At 54.6% G+C, this 22,357-nt stretch overlaps 1 protein-coding gene across 1 annotated transcript; it reads right to left on the minus strand.

Moving 5' to 3' along the window:
* Nucleotides 1-297: 297 nt before the first annotated feature.
* Nucleotides 298-17,665, minus strand: LOC130266312 (E3 ubiquitin-protein ligase NEDD4-like). Its single transcript, XM_056515625.1, has 6 exons — nt 17,630-17,665; nt 3,944-4,014; nt 3,745-3,840; nt 1,225-1,284; nt 701-787; nt 298-438 (listed from the first exon to the last, which is right to left on the minus strand). The coding sequence occupies exons 2-6, from the start codon at nt 3,986-3,988 to the stop codon at nt 298-300; spliced, it is 429 nt and encodes a 142-aa protein (XP_056371600.1). The 5' UTR covers nt 3,989-4,014; nt 17,630-17,665.
* Between the last annotated feature and the right edge of the window lie 4,692 nt (nt 17,666-22,357).

Here is a 22,357-nt window from a genome sequence, read left to right on the forward strand (position 1 = left end):
TATCCCTTGAGATGGGGAGAGAAAGGGGAAAAAGTAAAGGAGTTCAGGGAGAAGGAAGGAGGGGCAGGGGGGAGAGGAGGGGAGGTTTTGGGAGGCACAAGGGGGGAAAGAAGAGGAATACGCAGAGAAGGAAGGAGGGCTAGAGCGGGGGAGAGGGGTAGAAGCCAAAGCCCCACAGCTCACCTGGGAGCCTGAACAAGCAGCTCCTCCTCTCACCCCGCTTGGCGTCAGCAAACGGTGGCCGGGTGGTTTCCAGGCGTTAAATCACCTCGGCCCCAGCCCCGGGCCCACCCCGCTTCATCCCGGTTCCTCCCGGGCTCTGCCTTCTGGGACTGCCCGGTCCCGCCCCTGTCCTGCCCCGTTCATGGGCACGCGGGACGTCCCGGTCACAAACTGCAGCAGCCGGATCCACTTCTCAGCGTCCATCAGCAGCACAGCCTGGGGGCAGAGACACCCTCAGCACTGCAGGAGCCCCTCTGTGCCAGCAGCCTCAGGGCACTATGGGCTGCCTCTGCTCCATCTGAGCAGGAGCTGCACCTGCCCTCACCTGAGCCAGGAGGGAGCAGCTCTGGCCCCAGCACAACCACCCACCCTGAGCAGTTCTCATACAGAAAAATGATTGCAAAAAAGGGCAGGGACTTTCACCTACAGGACCAGCGAGGGCTGGTGCCCAGTCTTACCTTCCAGAACCACGGATAACAGGGTGATTTGGGCAGTAACCATTTTTGTAGATGGTGTGTTGTCTCCAGCCGCTGACATCCACGTCACCAAGGCCACACATCAGTAACTGCAGGCAAGCAGAAGGGTGGGATGTGTCCCTGACCTCACAGGGTACAAGGTGCCACTGCCCCTCAGGGCTCTGACCTTCAGGCACTTATGCACACCCAGGGGAGAGTCCGAGCATCCCCAGAGTATCCCAGCTGTTGCAGAAGGGCTGCACACTGCCACAGTGTGACACAACTTCCACGTCTTTGGCTCAGATGGGACTGGCAGAGGGTGGCACTGATCCACTAGGCTGCTTCCAGGCTTTCAGAGGCACACCCCCCACCACCCTCCTGAGTGCAGCTCTTCTCATGTCATGAACAGATTTATTAATTAGGAAGAAACATCTGATTTCCAGCCGTGTCCGCACGTTCCCCCAGGGAGAGAGACAGATGACTGAAAAGCCCAGAACGTGGCACATCTGTCAGAGAGCTGCCAGCTTGGGGCACCAAATTGACTCACCTCCAGCTCATTTTCATCAAAAATTTTAATTGGGTCGATAGGAAGCAGTTCTGTGAATCCCTAAAAAGAAGAGCAAAGTTAAAACTCTCATCCCACATAAATCCTAATTAAAAAAATCAATGACCAAATTACTTCAAGCTCAAATAATTAAACTTGAACGAGAATGACCTTATTCCCATAAGGGAAAGATGATATATTCTCACACAAGATAAAACTGTCAAATCACAAAACATCATGTATTCTATTTGCATTCCCTGCCAAGCTCCCCACTCCCTTTACACAGACACCAGTGGGTAAGAAATCTGTGTTAAAAACAATCCCTGGTTTTGGGAAAGAAAGGAGCTAAAGAGCCTCGCCTCCAGAAAGGCATTCATTTCTTTCTGCACTCTGTTGACAAATCGCCACTGGATGACCAGGCTGCAGAAAGAAACAAAACCCCACCAGAAAAACAAACTCATTAGCAGGTCTCAGCCAAGGGCTCAAAGGTTTCAGCAACCCCAAATGCTTTCAAGTTTGTCATTTACAACTTCAGCAAGTTCAGGTAACTAAGCAGCTTCCACCAGCTACTCCAATTTATTGGCTGGTGACTGATGGAATTTTGAAGAGACAAACCAAAAAGCCCAGTGACTTTGACCAAATTACAGTGGGAATTTTTTCACTCCTGTAGGTACCTACATGAGCAGACATTTTATTCTTCCAGAGCAATGAGCAATTAAAAATTCCCAGCAAAGTCTGCAAGCTCTGAGGAGAGCTGTCAGGACACAGCACCTCGCCTATAAATAAAGAAATAAACTGCAGCATCAAAGGGACACCTTGCTTTCAGCACCAGCCACCCGCAGCACAAACACCTCACAGGTGCAGGCATCAAAAGTCAATTCCAGGCATGGAATTGCTCCAGGTCCAGGCACTGGAAATGAATTCCCAGTTTGCATGAATGTAGCAATTGTAACATCTCTCACTTTGGAAAAGGCCCTGATTTAAAATGCCAGCAGGTATTAATGAATTCAGCATTTTACATCCTGGTAGGTAGAAGAACTGAGAAATCTGAAAATGAAACCTAATTTCAGATCTGGCCAGTTTTGGTAGGATTGCTGGCACTGGACTCCTGGCTCTGGTCTGTGACTGGCAGAGGAGGACACTGGGATGAGGGCCAGGCTGGAGAGCACCTTCTGGCTCATCTCGGCTTGAGCCAGGTGTTGGAGAAGGACGTTTCCATGGGGGGAATTTCAGGAGATCAAAGCACGTCATTTAATTTACTCCTTGTTCTTGTACCTGACGGGATATAACCAATGTTAACAGTAAGGTTTTTCCCCAATGATCCCTGATGCTCTTGTGCAGTACAAGCTCCAGGGATTGCAGCAGGGTCAATTCTAACCCAGCTGCTCTTTCTTCCCCCCAGGCACATTCCATCACGGTACTTAATCAATGTATTCCCGCTTGTTTTCATTTGTTGCCATGATTTCGGACCCATTGGGCTTCAGGTCCACTTGATATGTCTGCATTTCAAAAGACCAAAGGCTGTTATTTGAGGACATCTTTCTCCCAGAACCCACTCTCCCTGAGCAGTGTTTCACAAGCAGGATAAGGCAATCATGAGCAAATTGATTTACACTTTTGAACAAACCTGCACTGACAGAAGGGAAAACTGGCAGAGAGGGGCTGGCTATTTACTGATCATTTTATTACAATTATTATTTATAATAATGAAATTATATATTTATATAAAATAGAACCACAAAATAGGTACTTTATATACACAAAATTATAATAGCTATTATTTGTAATACAAGAAGATAAATCACATACTGGAACTGCCCAAATCCAACCAGTGTGTTACAAAATCGCTCTATTCTGTGGCTCCTAGTTCTCCATGAAATCCATAACCTTATGGTGCTTCAGGAAAAAGGCAGCACTGGAAAGTGGATCAGAATATTTTTGACAGGACACTGAATGCATGGTTTGAAATGCTGAAGTCAGTTTTTATAAAAGGCCCTACAGTCCCCAGCTCCAGTTCTATCTGGAGCCAGGATCTAGGGCTCAGAAGTAAACAAAGGGAAAATGCAAAAAAAGGTCATAAAAACCTCTAAGCAAACTAATTTAATTTAATGTCTACAACACTTTCATTTGTCATGGAGAAAGAGCCCCATAGGCTGTGACCCTTTTCAACCTGGCAGCTTCCCCCTGGCGCACCAGCTGTGACAGGCACTACAGAGAGGACCTGGTGTCCTTCTGCTGCTCTCCCCTGACAGCACCTTCAGCTTCAGGAATCAGAGAGTCCCTGAGCATGTCCCAGCTGGACTGTGGGACACCTTCATCCCTCCTCACTGCAAGTATTTTACTCAGCTGCATCTCCAGCTTGTCCCAGAGGTGCCACAGCTCCCTGACAGGAGCTGGCAGCCCCGCTCCCAGCTGGGAACACGGCCAGCTGAGCTCCCAGCTGCTTTCACCACCACCAGACTGTCAGCACTGAGCTACTTGTCGGCAACCACCAGTCCTAAGATGCAAGTAACCTTTACGTACCTGCCCAAAGTTTTCCTCATCTATGCAAAACGTGAGATCCAGCTCGGTGGGGTCATTTTCCAGGATCCACTTCAGAGAGTTGTAGTATTCACTATCCTAGGGCAGATCACAGTTAGGCAGTTTGAAAATGGGCAATTAGTGCAGAGCTGTGGAAAGCCAGGGGCCTGTGAGCACTGGCACAGGTTCAATGGGCTCTTACCACTGACTCCATGTCCTTCAGGGTTATGGGCTTCCCCAGCATCATCTTGTAGAAAGGTCTGATGAAGAAGCCTGGGAGAGAGAGGACAGATTACCTGCCCTGCCCTGCACCTGCACATTCCAGAAAGGTGGAATGCTTGAGGGCACCACCCCTGGCATTTCCTGTTACCTCCTGACTGTAACAGTCCTGCAGCTGCAACGGCATCAGAGCAGCTCAGCTTTATTTTATTATGGCACAGAAAGTCCAATTTTTCAGTTTCAACAATTATCCACTACCTGCCATACTCCACTGACCACCCTAACATTAATGGCAGAGAGAGACAAAAGCTGGGGAATTAAGCCCAGGGTACTCTATCCCATTTAAAATCACTACTTCCCTCTCCAAGGAGTTGCCTAAAAATCAGGCTAGTGACCTTCCTCTGCTCAGGACTCTGATTTAATGAGAAGGTGAAGGGGGCAGAACTGTCCTGTTTTGGTGCAAGAGAACCACCCAGCAAGGAGCAGTGGAGATGCTGGCAGTGGCACAGCACAGCCCACTTCTTTCCATCTACAGCTCTGAGGAGCACCAGGAGGATGACAGGAAAGCTTCTACAGGACCATGCTGGGACTGCCCTTCCCTGCCTCCAGACAGCTGCTCCTCCCAGGATCCTGAACACGGGATCACAACAAAACAACGGGGTTGCAACCAGAAGACAACGCTCCAGACCCACCCGGTGCCACCTGCAATGGCAAGGTGCTGGTCACCCTGGGCTGCCACCCTCTGCTGCTACGGACACTCCTCTGGGTCAGGACTGGGCAGCAGCAGCATCAGACTGCATTTTCCTTGTTCCTACAACTGGAAAAGCCCTCTAAGTTTGAGCATCCCAAGCTGCTTTAAGGGGGACTGGGATCTGAAAGGTGTCCTTCAGCAAATGTTACCTGGAGAAAATTCTGAAGGACTGCGAGCACATTGCAAGACATTTGATCTATTAGTTAATTTAACGGTAAAATACTACTTTATTCCCCTTCACACATTAAAGTGATTTATCCCTTGTGGAAAGCTGAGGAGGGCTGCCAGCCTGAGACCCCAGAGCTGCTGCCAAGGTGGGGCACCCAGCACAGCCCTTTGCCTTTCCAACCCCTCCACTGGAATCCCCTTCTACAGACTTCTTGGTCACCTTGACACCAGCAGCCACAAATCACAGCGCCAGTTCTGTGTGAAATCACAGGTAACACAGCTGGAAATGACTGACAGTGGGTCAGCTCTTGGCCCTCTCTACCTCAGAGTGTGCAGCGACACCAACAAATCTCAGTCTGAGTTTCTTCTCAGAGTCTTACAGGGACTTCACGTCAAAAATGCTGTTCCAGGGCTACAAGGGTCTGGCATGAACCACTCCACCTGGAACTGCAGCTCAGGATTCTCTGCCTGATCCCAAGTGCACATGGATAACAAGTTCATTCTTTTTGAAGAGTATTTTCAAAAGTCTCAACACCTTCAAAGTTTCAGAACTTTGAGTCTTCCCACCACTACAGTTCTCTGCCAGAAACCAGGCTCTCAGGCCTTTGAGGATTCCCTCTCCTGCCTTTCCAAGGGCCCCACTATTTCCCTGAAGTTGGGACCCCCTGCCACACAGAGAACTCTCAGAGCCAGACATTCCCAATGCTGATGGCATCACAAGGGTTACTCCAGCTGGGATTTGGGCACTCCTGTCAATACAGCACAGAGTGAAATACCTCTTGTCCAGGTGAGGGTATTTTTCATGCCCTTTCCAACCAAAACTCTACTAATAACTGCCATTCGGAGTTACACTTGGCCATTCTCCTTGCACAGCCTCTCCCTGCACACTGCAGGGGCCATTTGCCAGGCTCAGTGAGCCCCTCTGCCCTCTCCTGCCCTGCTGCTTCCTGCTGAACTAAGGAGTTCTCCTCCCTAACTCCCTGTGCGTGTCACTGATGCAGATGAATAGCACCGTGTGCTGCTGGATGTGGACAGACTTTGAGGGGAACCCACTGATGGTATCCACGCCCCTTGTGCGTGAATCACTGCCAGCTGCCCAGAAAATGGCTGCAGAAGGGCTGTTTTCCCTCCTGATCCCGTCCAACACGTGGCTGGTAGGTGCCTGGGAGCTGCCAGGAAGGCAGCAGTGTGTGTGTGCTGCAGGGAGCAGTGTGCCCATGGGGTGAGGTGACAGGGCAGCTGGGGCACACAGAGCCAGGGAAGGGCTCAGGGGCACCCCACAGAGCCGGGGAAGGGCTCAGGGGCGTGCCAGAATTGTTTTCCCAGGGGCCTTTGGCCCTCTGCTGTGAGACAGTTGGGCTGTACTAAAATGGCACTGCCATACGAGGTGGAGGTGCCACTCTTTGTGGAGCTGTGAGGTGCATTGTCCCACCCATGTTGTGTTTGTTTCTACAGGGGTATCAGAGCACTTATTAAAGGGAAATGGGGCACACTGAGTAATTCAAGATAAACACACAGTAGCATTGTCACAGGAACATCACCCTGTGCCTTAGATTTTGCCTATTTATGTATCCTTAACACAGCAGGACTAAATCAATTGATAAATGCATATCTTTGTAGCCTGCAGTGCTCAAGGCTTCCCTCCCCTATTCCTGCTCCTCCTGCACCCCTCACCACGCTTCCTAACTAGTGAAATTAAGTTCTGGTGAAAGTTTTGGAAAAAGAAGCGTAGAAACAAGTGCTTACTTGTTACAAGCCCTACTATGAGTTTTCCCCAGCTAGGAGCAGCACAGAAGTGAGACTGGGGCAATGACATCAGGGAACAGCTGTAGAGTTAAAGGCAGAAAGAAAAGACTTACCAGCAAAGGGCAGGAAAGGAGAAAGGTTTCAGAAAAGATTTTGGTGGTCTAATTAATGATCATTTCTGATTCTCCTGTGAGAAGAACACAAACTCACAGCCAGTCAGGCCTCACAGTCCCCTGAAGTGAGAGCTCAGCACACATCCACAAAGGCAAGTCCAGCACCTGAAACAAAAAAAAAAAAAAAAAAAAAAAGAAAAAATAACCAGAAGAAAATGGTGACAGGGCAGCACAAAGATTGTTCTCTGTGCAGCGCCCAGACTCGGGGCTCGCTCTCAGCTTTGCTAGTTCCCGTGAATTATCCCACAGCCCCCAATTATCTGCTCAGTTCCTGCTGCCATAACCTCACAGTGCCTCACGGAGGGTGGATATTCCCGTGCAGAGCTGCCCCTTGAACGCCAGCTGTGCCAGGAACGGGCAGAGCGTCCAAGGAAGCTCAGCAGCATCGGGACAGGGACAGGCATCTGTTCCAAAGAATTGGCTATTTAAAGCCCTCATCCCCCAGCCCCGCCCATGTCCCGGGGGGCACTTGACAGAGCTGCCTGGAGTCCAGCTGATTTAGCCCCCCTGAGCCGGGGCTCCAGGTGATATTTTCAAGCAGGAGAAGGCAGGGCCGGGGGCGCTCCCGTCCCGTGCCAAGGCAGCTCCCCGTGCCCACGGGAGGACATCTCTCCCTGCAGCAGCTCAGCTCCTTTCAGAGCCTCTGCAAGTTCTTTTCCCTCAGCAAAGGGCTGCACATCCCTGCCTTCAGCACACCTCCAGTGGGACCCACCTGGGAAAGCTTTCCATCCCTTCTGCACTTCCAGCTGGCTCCCTGGAAACTCCCACCTTCGTCCCAAACAAAACTTCATCCCACCTGAACCTTTGATTTGAAGGCATCTCTGCAGGCTGTCGGTTGGCATTTAATAGCTGTGAGGGAAGACTGCCTTGGCTTTAGTGCTGCTGCTGCTGCTGAACGAGGCCTCAGGCGGGAAGGGAAGGGAAGGGAAGGCAATTGGGGTGGGACAGGACATACCTGGCAGCTGCCTGGGAGCTCTGGGAGGCTGGAACCAGGAATTGCTGTCTGAGCCCCTCTGCACGCAGCCCGTGCCACCATCACCAGGACACGCCAGCTGCTCCTTGGGCTGCTTTTGGGCTGTCAGTGGCCTGTATCCAGGCTGAAGCATCTCCAGGAGCCTGCTCAGAGCAGCCCCTGGCCCGGGAGCCACGGGCAGCCCTTGAGCCGTGTCCGTGCCAGCGCCGGTCGGGCACCCAGCGCCCATCCCGGGCCGTGTGCTCGGCACGGGCAGGACGCTGCAGGCACAGCCCCTGCCCCGAGGGCCCATGGACAAGAGGTGCTGGATGCCTTTCGGGGACTCCTGGCCTCCTCCTGCCCTCTGTTCCCCGCAGCTGGGACACACAGAAACAACAAGGAGCATTGCTGGCAGTGAGTGGGAAGCACTGAGACCTCTGTGCAGCTTGCTGGAGCCAAGGATTCCCATCCTTGGGAGTTTCATACCTGTGATGCAGAGGGCTCAGTCAGTCGGAGCAGTCCAGGTAGCGCCAAGGTTGTGAGTTCAATTCTCCCACGGGCCGTGTCCTCGAGAGTCGGATTTTAGAAACCCTCTCAATCCCAGTATATCCTGTGACCTGGAAGTAAAGAGGAAAAGCCGCAGCCGAATTTTAATAAAAGAGGCTTTGCCATTGCAGAGCTTCTTGGAGTTGCAAAACAAGGGAGAGGGGGAGCGTCGCACCTAGCAGGTGATGGAGAAGCAGCCCGAGCGGAACCGTGCCCGGCCCCGCCGAGCGGCTCGTCCCGCGCCCCAGCCCCGCTCGTTCCGCAGGGGTGCGCGGGCAGCAGCCCCGGGGCTGTGCGCGCACGGGAACGGGGAGCCGGGCGCTGCTCCGCGCTCAGGGCTGCGGGGCCTCTGCGGGACGGGGGCACCGGGAGCGCCGGGATTTGGGGCTCCCAGGGCTGGCACGGCGCTCCCCGCGCCCCGGCCGGGTCCAGCCGCGATGCAGCGTCTACACGGGGAGATCCCGCCGCCGTTCTTCCGGGCGCGGTTACCGGCAGAGCCCCGGCTCCCCGCGGCCACAGCGGGACCGTGTCCAGAGTGCCGCGGCCGCCGGAACGGAATGGGAGCGGCAGCGCCGGGCTCAGCCCCAGCGCCCGTCCGGGGCGGCTGCTGCTGCTGCCTGCGGCGATCCCGATCCCGGCCCCGCTACCCGCACCCTGCCTGCCCGGGGAGAGGCGGCACCGCCTGGAACCCCCAGCCAATACCGCCAAAACCTAGACCCGACCCTGGTCCTACCTGAGCGCCCCAGGATTCGCGCAGAACCGGGAGCTGTCCCTGGCACAGCGCTCCGACGAGGATCCCGCCGCATCCCAGCACGAGTGTTCCCGAATGGAACGGGCCGGGCAGCGGATCGGCCGCATAGAAATAGGCCCCGGCCCGCGCAGCCGCACTGAGGACCCCGCGCACCTGTGCCGGGCCCGGCCCCGCCCCTGAATCCCCGCCCGGCCCCGCCCCTCAATCCCCGCCCGGTACCGCCCGCGGTACCGCCGTCGGTACCGCCCTTGGTACCGCCCCCGGTACCGCCTTCGGTGCCGCCTCCGGTATCGTCCCCGGTACCGCCCCAAGTAACGCCCTCGGCCCCACCCCCGGTACCGCCCCCGGCAGTACAGGACCCCGACAGAGAAAGGCGCCTGCCCGTTTCCCGCGCGCCCGCGGCGCCGCTGAGCCCACAGCCCGTGTCCGCACTCTCGGAAACCCCGCAGAAAATCGCGCCGCGGGGATCGGTGTCGGCGTCGCGGGCAGGCAGCCCAAAAAAACAGACTGGGGTCCTTGATTTTCCCGCCCTTTCTGCCGCCAGATATAGAAGGTCAGGCGAGTACCGGCCGAGCCGCCATCTTGAGAGTGGCAAGACGTCACTTCTGCTTTTCTGCTGCCATCTTTAGTACTGGCAGAGGCCACTTCCGGCCCGGCTGCCATCTTTGTTGTGGTACCCTTAACGCCCCTCACCATGTCAATTTCTAAGTCGCCTGCCTGAATCCGGCAACGACGCCGAAAAGAGCTCCGGCCGACGCTCGAGCGGCGGCAGGCACGGGCGGGGATGCTTGTCTCGGCCGGGCTCCTGCCGCAAGCGGCATCCGCAGCGTGGCGGCAGTCCTACAGGGCAGCGTCCCGGCACGCGCTCGCTCCCATCATCAGAAGGGCACACGCGCAGCACCGCGCTGTGCCCACAGGACGGCAGCGCTGCCAGGGCGCCGGAGCGGCGGCGGCTGCAGTACCGCGCTGTGCCCACAAGGCGGCGTTAGCGGCGGGTGCGCAGCCAGGGCTGGGACGCGGGGCAGGGGCGGGGCTGGGGCGCGGGGCAGGGGCGGGGCTGGGGGAGCGTCCTAGGGGACGGACACGGGGACGGATCCTAGGGGGATGGCCTCAGGGCTCTTGGGAGGGACGGATCAGCGCTGGGGATGGCCTCAGGGTCCCACTGGGAGGGACGGGATCAGCGCTGGGGATGGCCTCAGGGTCTCTACGGGAGGGACGGGATCAGCGCTGGGGATGGCCTCAGGGTCCCTCGGGAAGGACGGGATCAGCGCTGGGGATGGCCTCAGGGTCCCTCGGGAAGGGACAGGGATCAGCGCTGGGGATGGCCTCAGGGTCCCTCGGGAGGGACGGGATCAGCGCTGGGGATGGGCCTCAGGGTCCCTCGGGAGGGACGGGATCAGCGCTGGGGATGGCCTCAGGAGTCCCTCCGGAGGCGCTCGGGCACAGGAGATGCCGTGATGTGCAGGTGACACCCTGGGGCCCCCACGTGTCGAGGGACCGGGGCTGGGGTTGTGACGGGCTGGGCTTGTGTGAGAAGTGGATCTTTGGGTGAGTGACAGGCGTGGTGGTGCACCGAGAAATTGGCTAGTTAGCTAAATATTGAATTAACTGCCCAACTAACTAATAACTACTTTCATTAGTACTCCAGAGTAGGCATGTAATGTTCAATCAAGGTAATTATTAGTCACTGCCATCTGGAGTATTAATGAGGGGCCCTAACCTGGCATATATGAAAAAGGAGAAAAAAATATGTGTGTCTGGTGCAGCAGTAGAAAATTTCAGGCTCCTGAGGTGTAAATAATTTTATTTAAATAATAACATAATTTTTTTTGGTGTTTTGGTTTGTTTTTTTTACTTGCAAGGAGCCTGAAAATTTGTATTGCTGTTTTTTAAATTGTACAGCTAGAAAGGAAAAGAAAGTTAGAAAAAGGTTAGAGAGAAAAAAAAGAAAAGAAAGAGTGAAAAAGAAAAAAACCAGAGTTAGAGACTACTAGAAACAGGGAAAGAGAAATAGAGTCAGACAGAAATAGAGAGAAAAAGAAATCCAGAGAAAAAGAAAAGAAATAGAGAGAAAAAGAAATAGAGTTAATGCTACAGCAAATATGAAAAAGAAAGACAGGAGCCAAGGGGAAGACGTGGGGTATCTTGACTAGGGGCGACTTAACTTTATTGAATGAATGTTTTTATTCACAGCAAAAGACAGCAAGGTGTACAAAGGCAAGTACAGGTACCAATTTAATTACAGATACACTCCATGGACACGCTGCTAAAGGTGAATTTACACACAGAGCCTTTTTTTCCCCACTTTGAATCCACATGGGCCCACCTCTCTCCTCCCAAGTGCAAACAGCTCTTTATGGTCCAGAGATCCTCAAATAAATAGAACAATGTGCCAGCCCAGTGAAACGCTACTGCCAGGAATGACCCAGGTAAGGCAAACAGGGGCACTTCCCCTTAGGCATCCCCAAACCCTGAGCAAGCAGGGAGGCTGCCCAGAGCCTGCTGTGACATCCCCAGCTTCCTCTGCCTTAGATGTGGGCAGAGAGCTCCTGCTTCCCAGGCTGCCCACCCCTGAGCCCAGGAGCAGGCAGGGGCTGCTGCTCCTTCAGCTGTGCCCCAGTCAGGCATTTCCTGCAGGATCCCGCAGCTCTACTTACTGGGCCTGTGGTGATGGCTGGGTTCTGCAGCCTGGGCTCTTCCCACTGGGTCATTTTCTTATCTGCAAATAACAAAAGAAATGATCCCACGGCTTTCTCTGCTACCACACCGTGAATTTCTCTTGGTTTTTCTCTCCCTAGCACTGCTCAGCTCTGTCAGGGTTAGCAAAGGCTTGTGTCTCCCCACCCTCCCCAGCCCCAACACACTGTTAAGCTGAAAACATCCACTCAAAAACACAGAAGCACCCCAGAACCCAGGGAATCTGCACTGCTTTGATGGCAACGTCTGCAGGAGTGAGTGACACGTTCATTGGAACGTGGGCTGGGATTGGAGACACGGCCTGGTGGGTAAAGGAACCCAAAGTTTTTGGCAATGACACCCCAAGTTACTGTTTGGAAATTCTGCACAGACAGCTGAGGTATCACACTTCTAAATCTGGAGGGAGTAACATTTTTCCTAGACTCTGATTTAATGAGAAGGTGAAGGGGGCAGAACTGTCCTGCTTTGGTGCAAGAGAATCACCCAGCAAGGGCAGTGGAGATGCTGGCAGTGGCACAGCACAGCCCACTTCTTTCCATCTACAGCTCTGAGGAGCACCAGGAGGATGACAGGAAAGCTTCTACAGGACCATGCTGGGACTGCCCTTCCCTGCCTCCAGACAGCTGCTCCTCCCAGGATCCTGAACGCGGGATCACAACAAAACAACGGGGTTGCAACCAGAAGACAACGCTCCAGACCCACCCGGGTGCCACCTGCAATGGCAAGGTGCTGGTCACCCTGGGCTGCCACCCTCTGCTGCTACAGGACACTCCTCTGCGTCAGGAGCTGGGCAGCAGCAGTCAGACTGCATTTTCCTTGTTCCTACAACTGGAAAAGCCCTCTAAGTTTGAGCATCCCAAGCTGCTTTAAGGGGGACTGGGATCTGAAAGGTGTCCTTCAGCAAATGTTACCTGGAGAAAATTCTGAAGGACTGCGAGCACATTGCAAGACATTTGATCTATAAGTTAATTTAACAGTAAAATACTACTTTATTTCCCTTCACACATTAAAGTGATTTATCCCTTTTGGAAAAGCTGAGGAGGGCTGCCAGCCTGAGACCCCAGAGCTGCTGCCAAGGTGGGGCACCCAGCACAGCCCTTTGCCTTTCCAACCCCTCCACTGGAATCCCCTTCTACAGACTTCTTGGTCACCTTGACACCAGCAGCCACAAATCACAGCGCCAGTTCTGTGTGAAATCACAGGTAACACAGCTGGAAATGACTGACAGTGTGTCAGCTCTTGGCCCTCTCTACCCTCAGAGCGTGCAGCGACACCAACAAATCTCAGTCTAAGTTTCTTCTCAGAGTCTTACAGGGACTTCACGTCAAAAATGCTGTTCCAGGGCTACAAGGGTCTGGCATGAACCACTCCACCTGGAACTGCAGCTCAGGATTCTCTGCCTGATCCCAAGTGCACATGGATAACAAATTCATTCTTTTTGAAGAGTATTTTCAAAAGTCTCAACACCTTCAAAAGTTTCAGAACTTTGAGTCTTCCCATCACTACAGTTCTCTGTCAGAAACCAGGCTCTCAGGCCTTTGAGGATTCCCTCTCCTGCCTTTCCAAGGGCCCCACTATTTCCCTGAAGTTGGGACCCCCTGCCACATAGAGAACTCACAGAGCCAGACATTCCCAATGCTGATGGCATCACAAGGGTTACTCCAGCTGGGATTTGGGCACTCCTGTCAATACAGCACAGAGTGAAATAACTCTTGTCCAGGTGAGGGTATTTTTCATGCCCTTTCCAACCAAAACTCTACTAATAATTGCCATTCTGAGTTACACTTTGCCATTCTCCTTGCACAGCCTCTCCCTGCACACTGCAGGGGCCATTTGCCAGGCTCACTGTGACTTCCCATCCCATCCCATCCCAGTGAGCCCCTCTCCCCTCTCCTGCCCTGCTGCTTCCTGCTGAACTAAGGAGTTCTCCTCCCTAACTCCCTGTGCGTGTCACTGATGCAGATGGTGAATACCACCATGTGCTGCTGAACGTGGACAGACTTTGAGGGGAACCCACTGATGGTATCCATGCCCCTTGTGCGTGAATCACTGCCAGCTGCCCAGAAAATGGCTGCAGAAGGGCTGTTTTCCCTCCTGATCCCGTCCAACACGTGGCTGGTAGGTGCCTGGGAGCTGCCAGGAAGGCAGCAGTGTGTGTGTGCTGCAGGGAGCAGTGTGCCCATGGGGTGAGGTGACAGGGCAGCTGGGGCACACAGAGCCGGGGAAGGGCTCAGGGGCACCCCACAGAGCCGGGGAAGGGCTCAGGGGCGTGCCAGAATTGTTTTCCCAGGGGCCTTCAGCCCTCTGCTGTGAGACAGTTGGGCTGTACTAAAATGGCATTGCCATACGAGGTAGAGGTGCCACTCTTTGTGGAGTTGTGAGGTGCACTGTCCCACCCATGTTGTGTTTGTTTCTACAGGGGTATCAGAGCACTTATTAAAGGGAAATGGGGCACACCGAGTAATTAAAGATAAACACTTAGTAGCATTGTCACAGGAACTCCAGCCTGTGCCTTGGATTTTGCCTATTTATGTATCCTTAACACAGCAGGACTAAATCAAATTGATAAACGCAGATCTTTGTAGCCTGCAGTGCTCAAGGCTTCCCTCCCCTATTCCTGCTCCTCCTGCACCCCTCACCACGCTTCCTAACTAGTGAAATTAAGTTCTGGTGAAAGTTTTGGAAAAAGAAGTATAGAAACAAGTGCTTACTTGTTACCAGCTCTATTATGAGCTTTCCCCAGCTAGGAGCTGCACAGAAGTGAGACTGGGGCAATGACATCAGGGAACAGCTGTAGAGTTAAAGGCAGAAAGAAAAGACTTACCAGCAAAGGGCAGGAAAGGGGAAAGGTTTCAGAAAAGATTTCTGTGGTCTAATTAATGATCATTTCTGATTCTCCTGTGAGAAGAACACAAACTCACAGCCAGTCAGGCCTCACAGTCCCCTGAAGTGAGAGCTCAGCACACATCCACAGAGGCAAGTCCAGCACCTGAAAGAAAAAAAAAAAAAAAAGAACCAGAAGAAAATGGTGACAGGGCAGCACAAAGATTGTTCTCTGTGCAGCGCCCAGACTCGGGGCCCACTGTCAGCTTTGCTAGTTCCCGTGAATTATCCCACAGCCCCCAATTCCCTGCTCAGTTCCTGCTGCCATACCCTCACAGTGCCTCACGGAGGGTGGATATTCCCGTGCAGAGCTGCCCCTTGAACGCCAGCTGTGCCAGGAACGGGCAGAGCGTCCAAGGAAGCTCAGCAGCATCGGGACAGGCATCTGTTCCAAAGAATTGGCTATTTAAAGCCCTCATCCCCCAGCCCCACCCATGTCCCTGGGGGGCAGCTGACAGAGCTGCCCGGAGTCCAGCTGATTTAGCCCCCCTGAGCCGGGGCTCCAGGTGATATTTTCAAGCAGGAGAAGGCAGGGCCAGGGGCACTCCCGTCCCGTGCCAAGGCAGCTCCCCGTGCCCACGGGAGGACATCTCTCCCTGCAGCAGCTCAGCTCCTTTCAGAGCCTCTGCAAGTTCTTTTCCCTCAGCAAAGGGTGCACATCCCTGCCTCCAGCACACCTCCAGTGGGACCCACCTGGGAAAGCTTTCCATCCCTTCTGCACTTCCAGCTGGCTCCCTGGAAACTCCCACCTTCGTCCAAACAAAACTTCATCCCACCTGAACCTTTGATTTGAAGGCATCTCTGCAGGCTGTCGGTTGGCATTTAATAGCTGTGAGGGAAGACTGCCTTGGCTTTAGTGCTGCTGCTGCTGAACGAGGCCTCAGGCAGGAAGGGAAGGGAAGGCAATTGGGGTGGACAGGACATACCTGGCAGCTGCCTGGGAGCTCTGGGAGGCTGGAACCAGGAATTGCTGTCTGAGCCCCTCTGCACGCAGCCAGTGCCACCATCACCAGGACACGCCAGCTGCTCCTTGGGCTGCTTTTGGGCTGTCAGTGGCCTGTATCCAGGCTGAAGCGTCTCCAGGAGCCTGCTCAGAGCAGCCCCTGGCCCGGGAGCCACGGGCAGCCCTTGAGCCGTGTCCGTGCCAGCGCCGGCCGGGCACCCAGCGCCCATCCCGGGCCGTGTGCTTGGCACGGGCAGCACACTGCAGGCACAGCCCTTGCCCCGAAGGCCCAAGGACAAGAGGTGCTGGATGCCTTTCGGGGACTCCTGCCCCCCGTTCCCCGCAGCTGGGACACACAGAAACAACAAGGAGCAGTGAGTGGGAGGCACTGAGGCCTCTGTGCAGCTCTGGGCCACAAAACCAGCCCCAGCTTCAGCAGCTGCTTCATTTGGGCAACACTCACCTGCAGGAAATGCCACCTGCCACTCTCCAGAGGAACTCAGGTCACGCAGCAAGGGAAGCCTCAGAACCTGTCCTGCTCACTTCTCCCTACAAAGAGACATGGCAAGAGCAAATGTACAGCTGCTGGGTAAATCCTGGAAAGGGCAGGAAAATCAGGGGATGGGAAGATGCGGTGCTGTCATGCCAGCTGCCAGCCAGTTCTACCCTACAGCCGTGGCAGGGGCTGGTGTGTAAAGCAGCTTTAGCAGAATAGAACGAGCTGCAGTTTCCTTGCTGGAGCCAAGGATTCCCATCCTTGGGAGTTTCATACCTGAGATGCAGAGGGCTCAGTCAGTCGGAGCACAGCCCAGGTAGCACCAAGGTTGTGAAGTTCAATTCTCCCACGGGCCGTGTCCTCGAGAGTCGGATTTTCAGGAACCCTCTCAATCCCAGTATATCCTGTGACCTGGAAGCAAAGAGGAAAAGCCGCAGCCGAATTTTAATAAAAGAGGCTTTGCCATTGCAGAGCTTCTTGGAGTTTGCAAAGCAAGGGAGAGGGGGAGCATGCCATCTGGCAGGTGAATGGAGAAAGCAGCCCGAGCAGAACCGTGCCCGGCCCCGCCGAGCGGCTCCTCCCGCGCCCCAGCCCCGCTCGTTCCGCAGGGGTGCGCGGGCAGCAGCCCCGGGGCTGTGCGCGCACGGGAACGGGGAGCCGGGCGCTGCTCCGCGCTCAGGGCTGCGGGGCCTCTGCGGGACGGGGGCACCGGGAGCGCCGGGATTTGGGGCTCCAGGGCTGGCACGGCGCTCCCCGCGCCCCGGCCGGGTCCAGCCGCGATGCAGCGTCTACACGGGGAGATCCCGCCGCCGTTCTTCCGGGCGCGGTTACCGGCAGAGCCCCGGCTCCCCGCGGCCACAGCGGGACCGTGTCCAGAGTGCCGCGGCCGCCGGAACGGAATGGGAGCGGCAGCGCCGGGCTCAGCCCCAGCGCCCGTCCGGGGCGGCTGCTGCTGCTGCCTGCGGCGATCCCGATCCCGGCCCCGCTACCCGCACCCTGCCTGCCCGGGGAGAGGCGGCACCGCCTGGAACCCCCAGCCAATACCGCCAAAACCTAGACCCGACCCTGGTCCTACCTGAGCGCCCCAGGATTCGCGCAGAACCGGGAGCTGTCCCTGGCACAGCGCTCCGACGAGGATCCCGCCGCATCCCAGCACGAGTGTTCCCGAATGGAACGGGCCGGGCAGCGGATCGGCCGCATAGAAATAGGCCCCGGCCCGCGCAGCCGCACTGGGGCCCCGCGCACCTGAGTCGGGCCCGGCCCCGCCCCTCAATCCCCGCCCGCTCCCTCCCCGGCGCCTCGTCCTGCCCGGGCTGGGGCGGGGCCATCGCTCGTGGCCCGCCCCCTCTCCCGGGGCCGGGCCTGTTCCCTGTTCCGGGTCCCCTCGGAGCCGGCACTGCCCAGCATTCCTCACCGGGGCTGGGGGTTCCAGCACAGCCCCCAGGGCATCCCGCTGCTTCCTCAAGCCCCCTTCAGCGGGATCAGTTTTTGGAGAGAGATACCCAAACCCAGCAGAAGCTGGCTTTAACGGATCCGGGGGAATATCCCCTCTCCCCATCTCACCCAATTGCCGCTGCCAAAAGCCAGCCTGAGGATCAGCTCCCTGTCCCCTCAATCTCTGCAAGGAATCGGATTTCTCAATCCGGCAGGGCAGCAATGCTGTTCTCCTCGCCGGAGATCCGGATTGCAGCGGCGTCCCCGCCGGCGCTGCCCGGATGGAGCGGGGAGCGGGGGGTGTGTGTGAATAGAGGGGAGGGTGACGCCGAGTTCGGGCTGCGAGAGCGGCCGCGGCTGCGAGCGTGGGAAGGGCGGCAGTGCTGCCGCCTTGTGGGCAGAGCGCGGTACTGCAGCCACCCCCGAGCCGGCGCTCCGGCAGTGCTCGGCAGCGGCTGCAGTACCGCGCTGTGCCCACAAGGCGGCGTTAGAGGCGGGTGCGCAGCCAGGGCTGGGGCGCGGGGCTGGGGCGGGGCTGGGGGAGCGTCCCAGGGGGACGGACACGGGAGGGACAGGATCAGCACTGGGGATGGCCTCAGGGTCCCTCGGGAAGGACGGGTCAGCGCTGGGGATGGCCTCAGGGTCCCTCGGGAGGGACAGGATCAGCGCTGGGGATGGCCTCAGGGTCCCTCGGGAAGGACGGGTCAGCGCTGGGGATGGCCTCAGGGTCCCTCGGGAGGGACGGGCTCAGCGCTGGGGATGGCCTCAGGGTCCCTCGGGAGGGACGGGATCAGCGCTGGGGATGGCCTCAGGGTCCCTCCGGAGGCGCTCGGGCACAGGAGATGCCGTGATGTGCAGGTGACACCCTGGGGCCCCCACGTGTCGAGGGACCGGGGCTGGGGTTGTGACGGGCTGGGCTTGTGTGAGAAGTGGATCTTTGGGTGAGTGACAGGCGTGGTGGTGCACCGAGAAATTGGCTAGTTAGCTAAATATTGAATTAACTGCCCAACTAACTAATAACTACTTTCATTAGTACTCCAGAGTAGGCATGTAATGTTCAATCAAGGTAATTATTAGTCACTGCCATCTGGAGTATTAATGAGGGGCCCTACCTGGCATATATGAAAAAGGAGAAAAAATATGTATGTCTGGTGCAGCAGTAGAAAATTTCAGGCTCCTGAGGTGTAAATAATTTTATTTAAATAATAACATAAGGTTTTTTGGTGTTTTGGTTTTTTTGTTTTTTACTTGCAAGGAGCCTGAAAATTTGTACTGCTGTTTTTTAAATTGTACAGCTAGAAAGGAAAAGAAAGTTAGAAAAAGGTTAGAGAGAAAAAAAAAAGAAAGAGTGAAAAAGAAAAAAACCAGAGTTAGAGACTACTAGAAACAGGGAAAGAGAAATAGAGTCAGACAGAAATAGAGAGAAAAAGAAATCCAGAGAAAAAGAAAAGAAATAGAGAGAAAAAGAAATAGAGTTAATGCTACAGCAAATATGAAAAAGAAAGACAGGAGCCAAGGGGAAGACGTGGGGTATCTTGACTAGGGGCGACTTAACTTTATTGAATGAATGTTTTTATTCACAGCAAAAGACAGCAAGGTGTACAAAGGCAAGTACAGGTACCAATTTAATTACAGATACACTCCATGGACACGCTGCTAAAGGTGAATTTACACACAGAGCCTTTTTTTCCCCACTTTGAATCCACATGGGCCCACCTCTCTCCTCCCAAGTGCAAACAGCTCTTTATGGTCCAGAGATCCTCAAATAAATAGAACAATGTGCCAGCCCAGTGAAACGCTACTGCCAGGAATGACCCAGGTAAGGCAAACAGGGGCACTTCCCCTTAGGCATCCCCAAACCCTGAGCAAGCAGGGAGGCTGCCCAGAGCCTGCTGTGACATCCCCAGCTTCCTCTGCCTTAGATGTGGGCAGAGAGCTCCTGCTTCCCAGGCTGCCCACCCCTGAGCCCAGGAGCAGGCAGGGGCTGCTGCTCCTTCAGCTGTGCCCCAGTCAGGCATTTCCTGCAGGATCCCGCAGCTCTACTTACTGGGCCTGTGATGATGGCTGGGTTCTGCAGCCTGGGCTCTTCCCACTGGGTCATTTTCTTATCTGCAAATAACAAAAGAAATGATCCCACGGCTTCTCTGCTACCACACCGTGAATTTCTCTTGGTTTTTCTCTCCCTAGCACTGCTCAGCTCTGTCAGGGTTAGCAAAGGCTTGTGTCTCTCCACCCTCCCCAGCCCCAACACACTGTTAAGCTGAAAACATCCACTCAAAAACACAGAAGCACCCCAGAACCCAGGGAATCTGCACTGCTTTGATGGCAACATCTGCAGGAGTGAGTGACACGTTCATTGGAACGTGGGCTGGGATTGGAGACACGGCCTGGTGGGTAAAGGAACCCAAAGTTTTTGGCAATGACACCCCAAGTTACTGTTTGGAAATTCTGCACAGACAGCTGAGGTATCACACTTCTAAATCTGGAGGGAGTAACATTTTTCCTAGACTCTGATTTAATGAGAAGGTGAAGGGGGCAGAACTGTCCTGCTTTGGTGCAAGAGAATCACCCAGCAAGGGGCAGTGGAGATGCTGGCAGTGGCACAGCACAGCCCACTTCTTTCCATCTACAGCTCTGAGGAGCACCAGGAGGATGACAAGGAAAGCTTCTACAGGACCATGCTGGGACTGCCCTTCCCTGCCTCCAGACAGCTGCTCCTCCCAGGATCCTGAACGCGAGATCACAACAAAACAATGGGGTTGCAACCAGAAGACAACGCTCCAGACCCACCCGGGTGCCACCTGCAATGGCAAGGTGCTGGTCACCCTGGGCTGCCACCCTCTGCTGCTACAGACACTCCTCTGCGTCAGGAGCTGGGCAGCAGCAGTCAGACTGCATTTTCCTTGTTCCTACAACTGGAAAAGCCCTCTAAGTTTGAGCATCCCAAGCTGCTTTAAGGGGGACTGGGATCTGAAAGGTGTCCTTCAGCAAATGTTACCTGGAGAAAATTCTGAAGGACTGCGAGCACATTGCAAGACATTTGATCTATAAGTTAATTTAACAGTAAAATACTACTTTATTTCCCTTCACACATTAAAGTGATTTATCCCTTTTGGAAAAGCTGAGGAGGGCTGCCAGCCTGAGACCCCAGAGCTGCTGCCAAGGTGGGGGCACCCAGCACAGCCCTTTGCCTTTCCAACCCCTCCACTGGAATCCCCTTCTACAGACTTCTTGGTCACCTTGACACCAGCAGCCACAAACCACAGTGCCAGTTCTGTGTGAAATCACAGGTAACACAGCTGGAAATGACTGACAGTGTGTCAGCTCTTGGCCCTCTCTACCCTCAGAGCGTGCAGCGACACCAACAAATCTCAGTCTAAGTTTCTTCTCAGAGTCTTACAGGGACTTCACATCAAAAATGCTGTTCCAGGGCTACAAGGGTCTGGCATGAACCACTCCACCGGGAACTGCAGCTCAGGATTCTCTGCCTGATCCCAAGTGCACATGGATAACAAATTCATTCTTTTTGAAGAGTATTTTCAAAAGTCTCAACACCTTCAAAAGTTTCAGAACTTTGAGTCTTCCCACCACTACAGTTCTCTGTCAGAAACCAGGCTCTCAGGCCTTTGAGGATTCCCTCTCCTGCCTTTCCAAGGGCCCCACTATTTCCCTGAAGTTGGGACCTCCTGCCACATAGAGAACTCTCAGAGCCAGACATTCCCAATGCTGATGGCATCACAAGGGTTACTCCAGCTGGGATTTGGGCACTCCTGTCAATACATCACAGAGTGAAATAACTCTTGTCCAGGTGAGGGTATTTTTCATGCCCTTTCCAACCAAAACTCTACTAATAATTGCCATTCTGAGTTACACTTTGCCATTCTCCTTGCACAGCCTCTCCCTGCACACTGCAGGGGCCATTTGCCAGGCTCACTGTGACTTCCCATCCCATCCCAGCGAGCCCCTCTCCCCTCTCCTGCCCTGCTGCTTCCTGCTGAACTAAGGAGTTCTCCTCCCTAACTCCCTGTGCGTGTCACTGATGCAGATGGTGAATACTACCATGTGCTGCTGGATGTGGACAGACTTTGAGGGGAACCCACTGATGGTATCCATGCCCCTTGTGCGTGAATCACTGCCAGCTGCCCAGAAAATGGCTGCAGAAGGGCTGTTTTCCCTCCTGATCCCGTCCAACACGTGGCTGGTAGGTGCCTGGGAGCTGCCAGGAAGGCAGCAGTGTGTGTGTGCTGCAGGGAGCAGTGTGCCCATGGGGTGAGGTGACAGGGCAGCTGGGGCACACAGAGCCGGGGAAGGGCTCAGGGGCACCCCACAGAGCCGGGGAAGGGCTCAGGGGCGTGCCAGAATTGTTTTCCCAGGGGCCTTCAGCCCTCTGCTGTGAGACAGTTGGGCTGTACTAAAATGGCATTGCCATACGAGGTAGAGGTGCCACTCTTTGTGGAGTTGTGAGGTGCACTGTCCCACCCATGTTGTGTTTGTTTCTACAGGGGTATCAGAGCACTTATTAAAGGGAAATGGGGCACACTGAGTAATTCACGATAAACACACTAGTAGCATTGTCACAGGAACTTCACCCTGTGCCTTGGATTTTGCCTATTTATGTATCCTTAACACAGCAGGACTAAATCAAATTGATAAACGCAGATCTTTGTAGCCTGCAGTGCTCAAGGCTTCCCTCCCCTATTCCTGCTCCTCCTGCACCCCTCACCATGCTTCCTAACTAGTGAAATTAAGTTCTGGTGAAAGTTTTGGAAAAAGAAGTGTAGAAACAAGTGCTTACTTGTTACCAGCTCTATTATGAGCTTTCCCCAGCTAGGAGCTGCACAGAAGTGAGACTGGGGC

The sequence above is a fragment of the Oenanthe melanoleuca genome, unplaced genomic scaffold, assembly GCF_029582105.1.
Source record: "Oenanthe melanoleuca isolate GR-GAL-2019-014 unplaced genomic scaffold, OMel1.0 S013, whole genome shotgun sequence".
Taxonomy (NCBI): Eukaryota; Metazoa; Chordata; class Aves; order Passeriformes; family Muscicapidae; genus Oenanthe; species Oenanthe melanoleuca.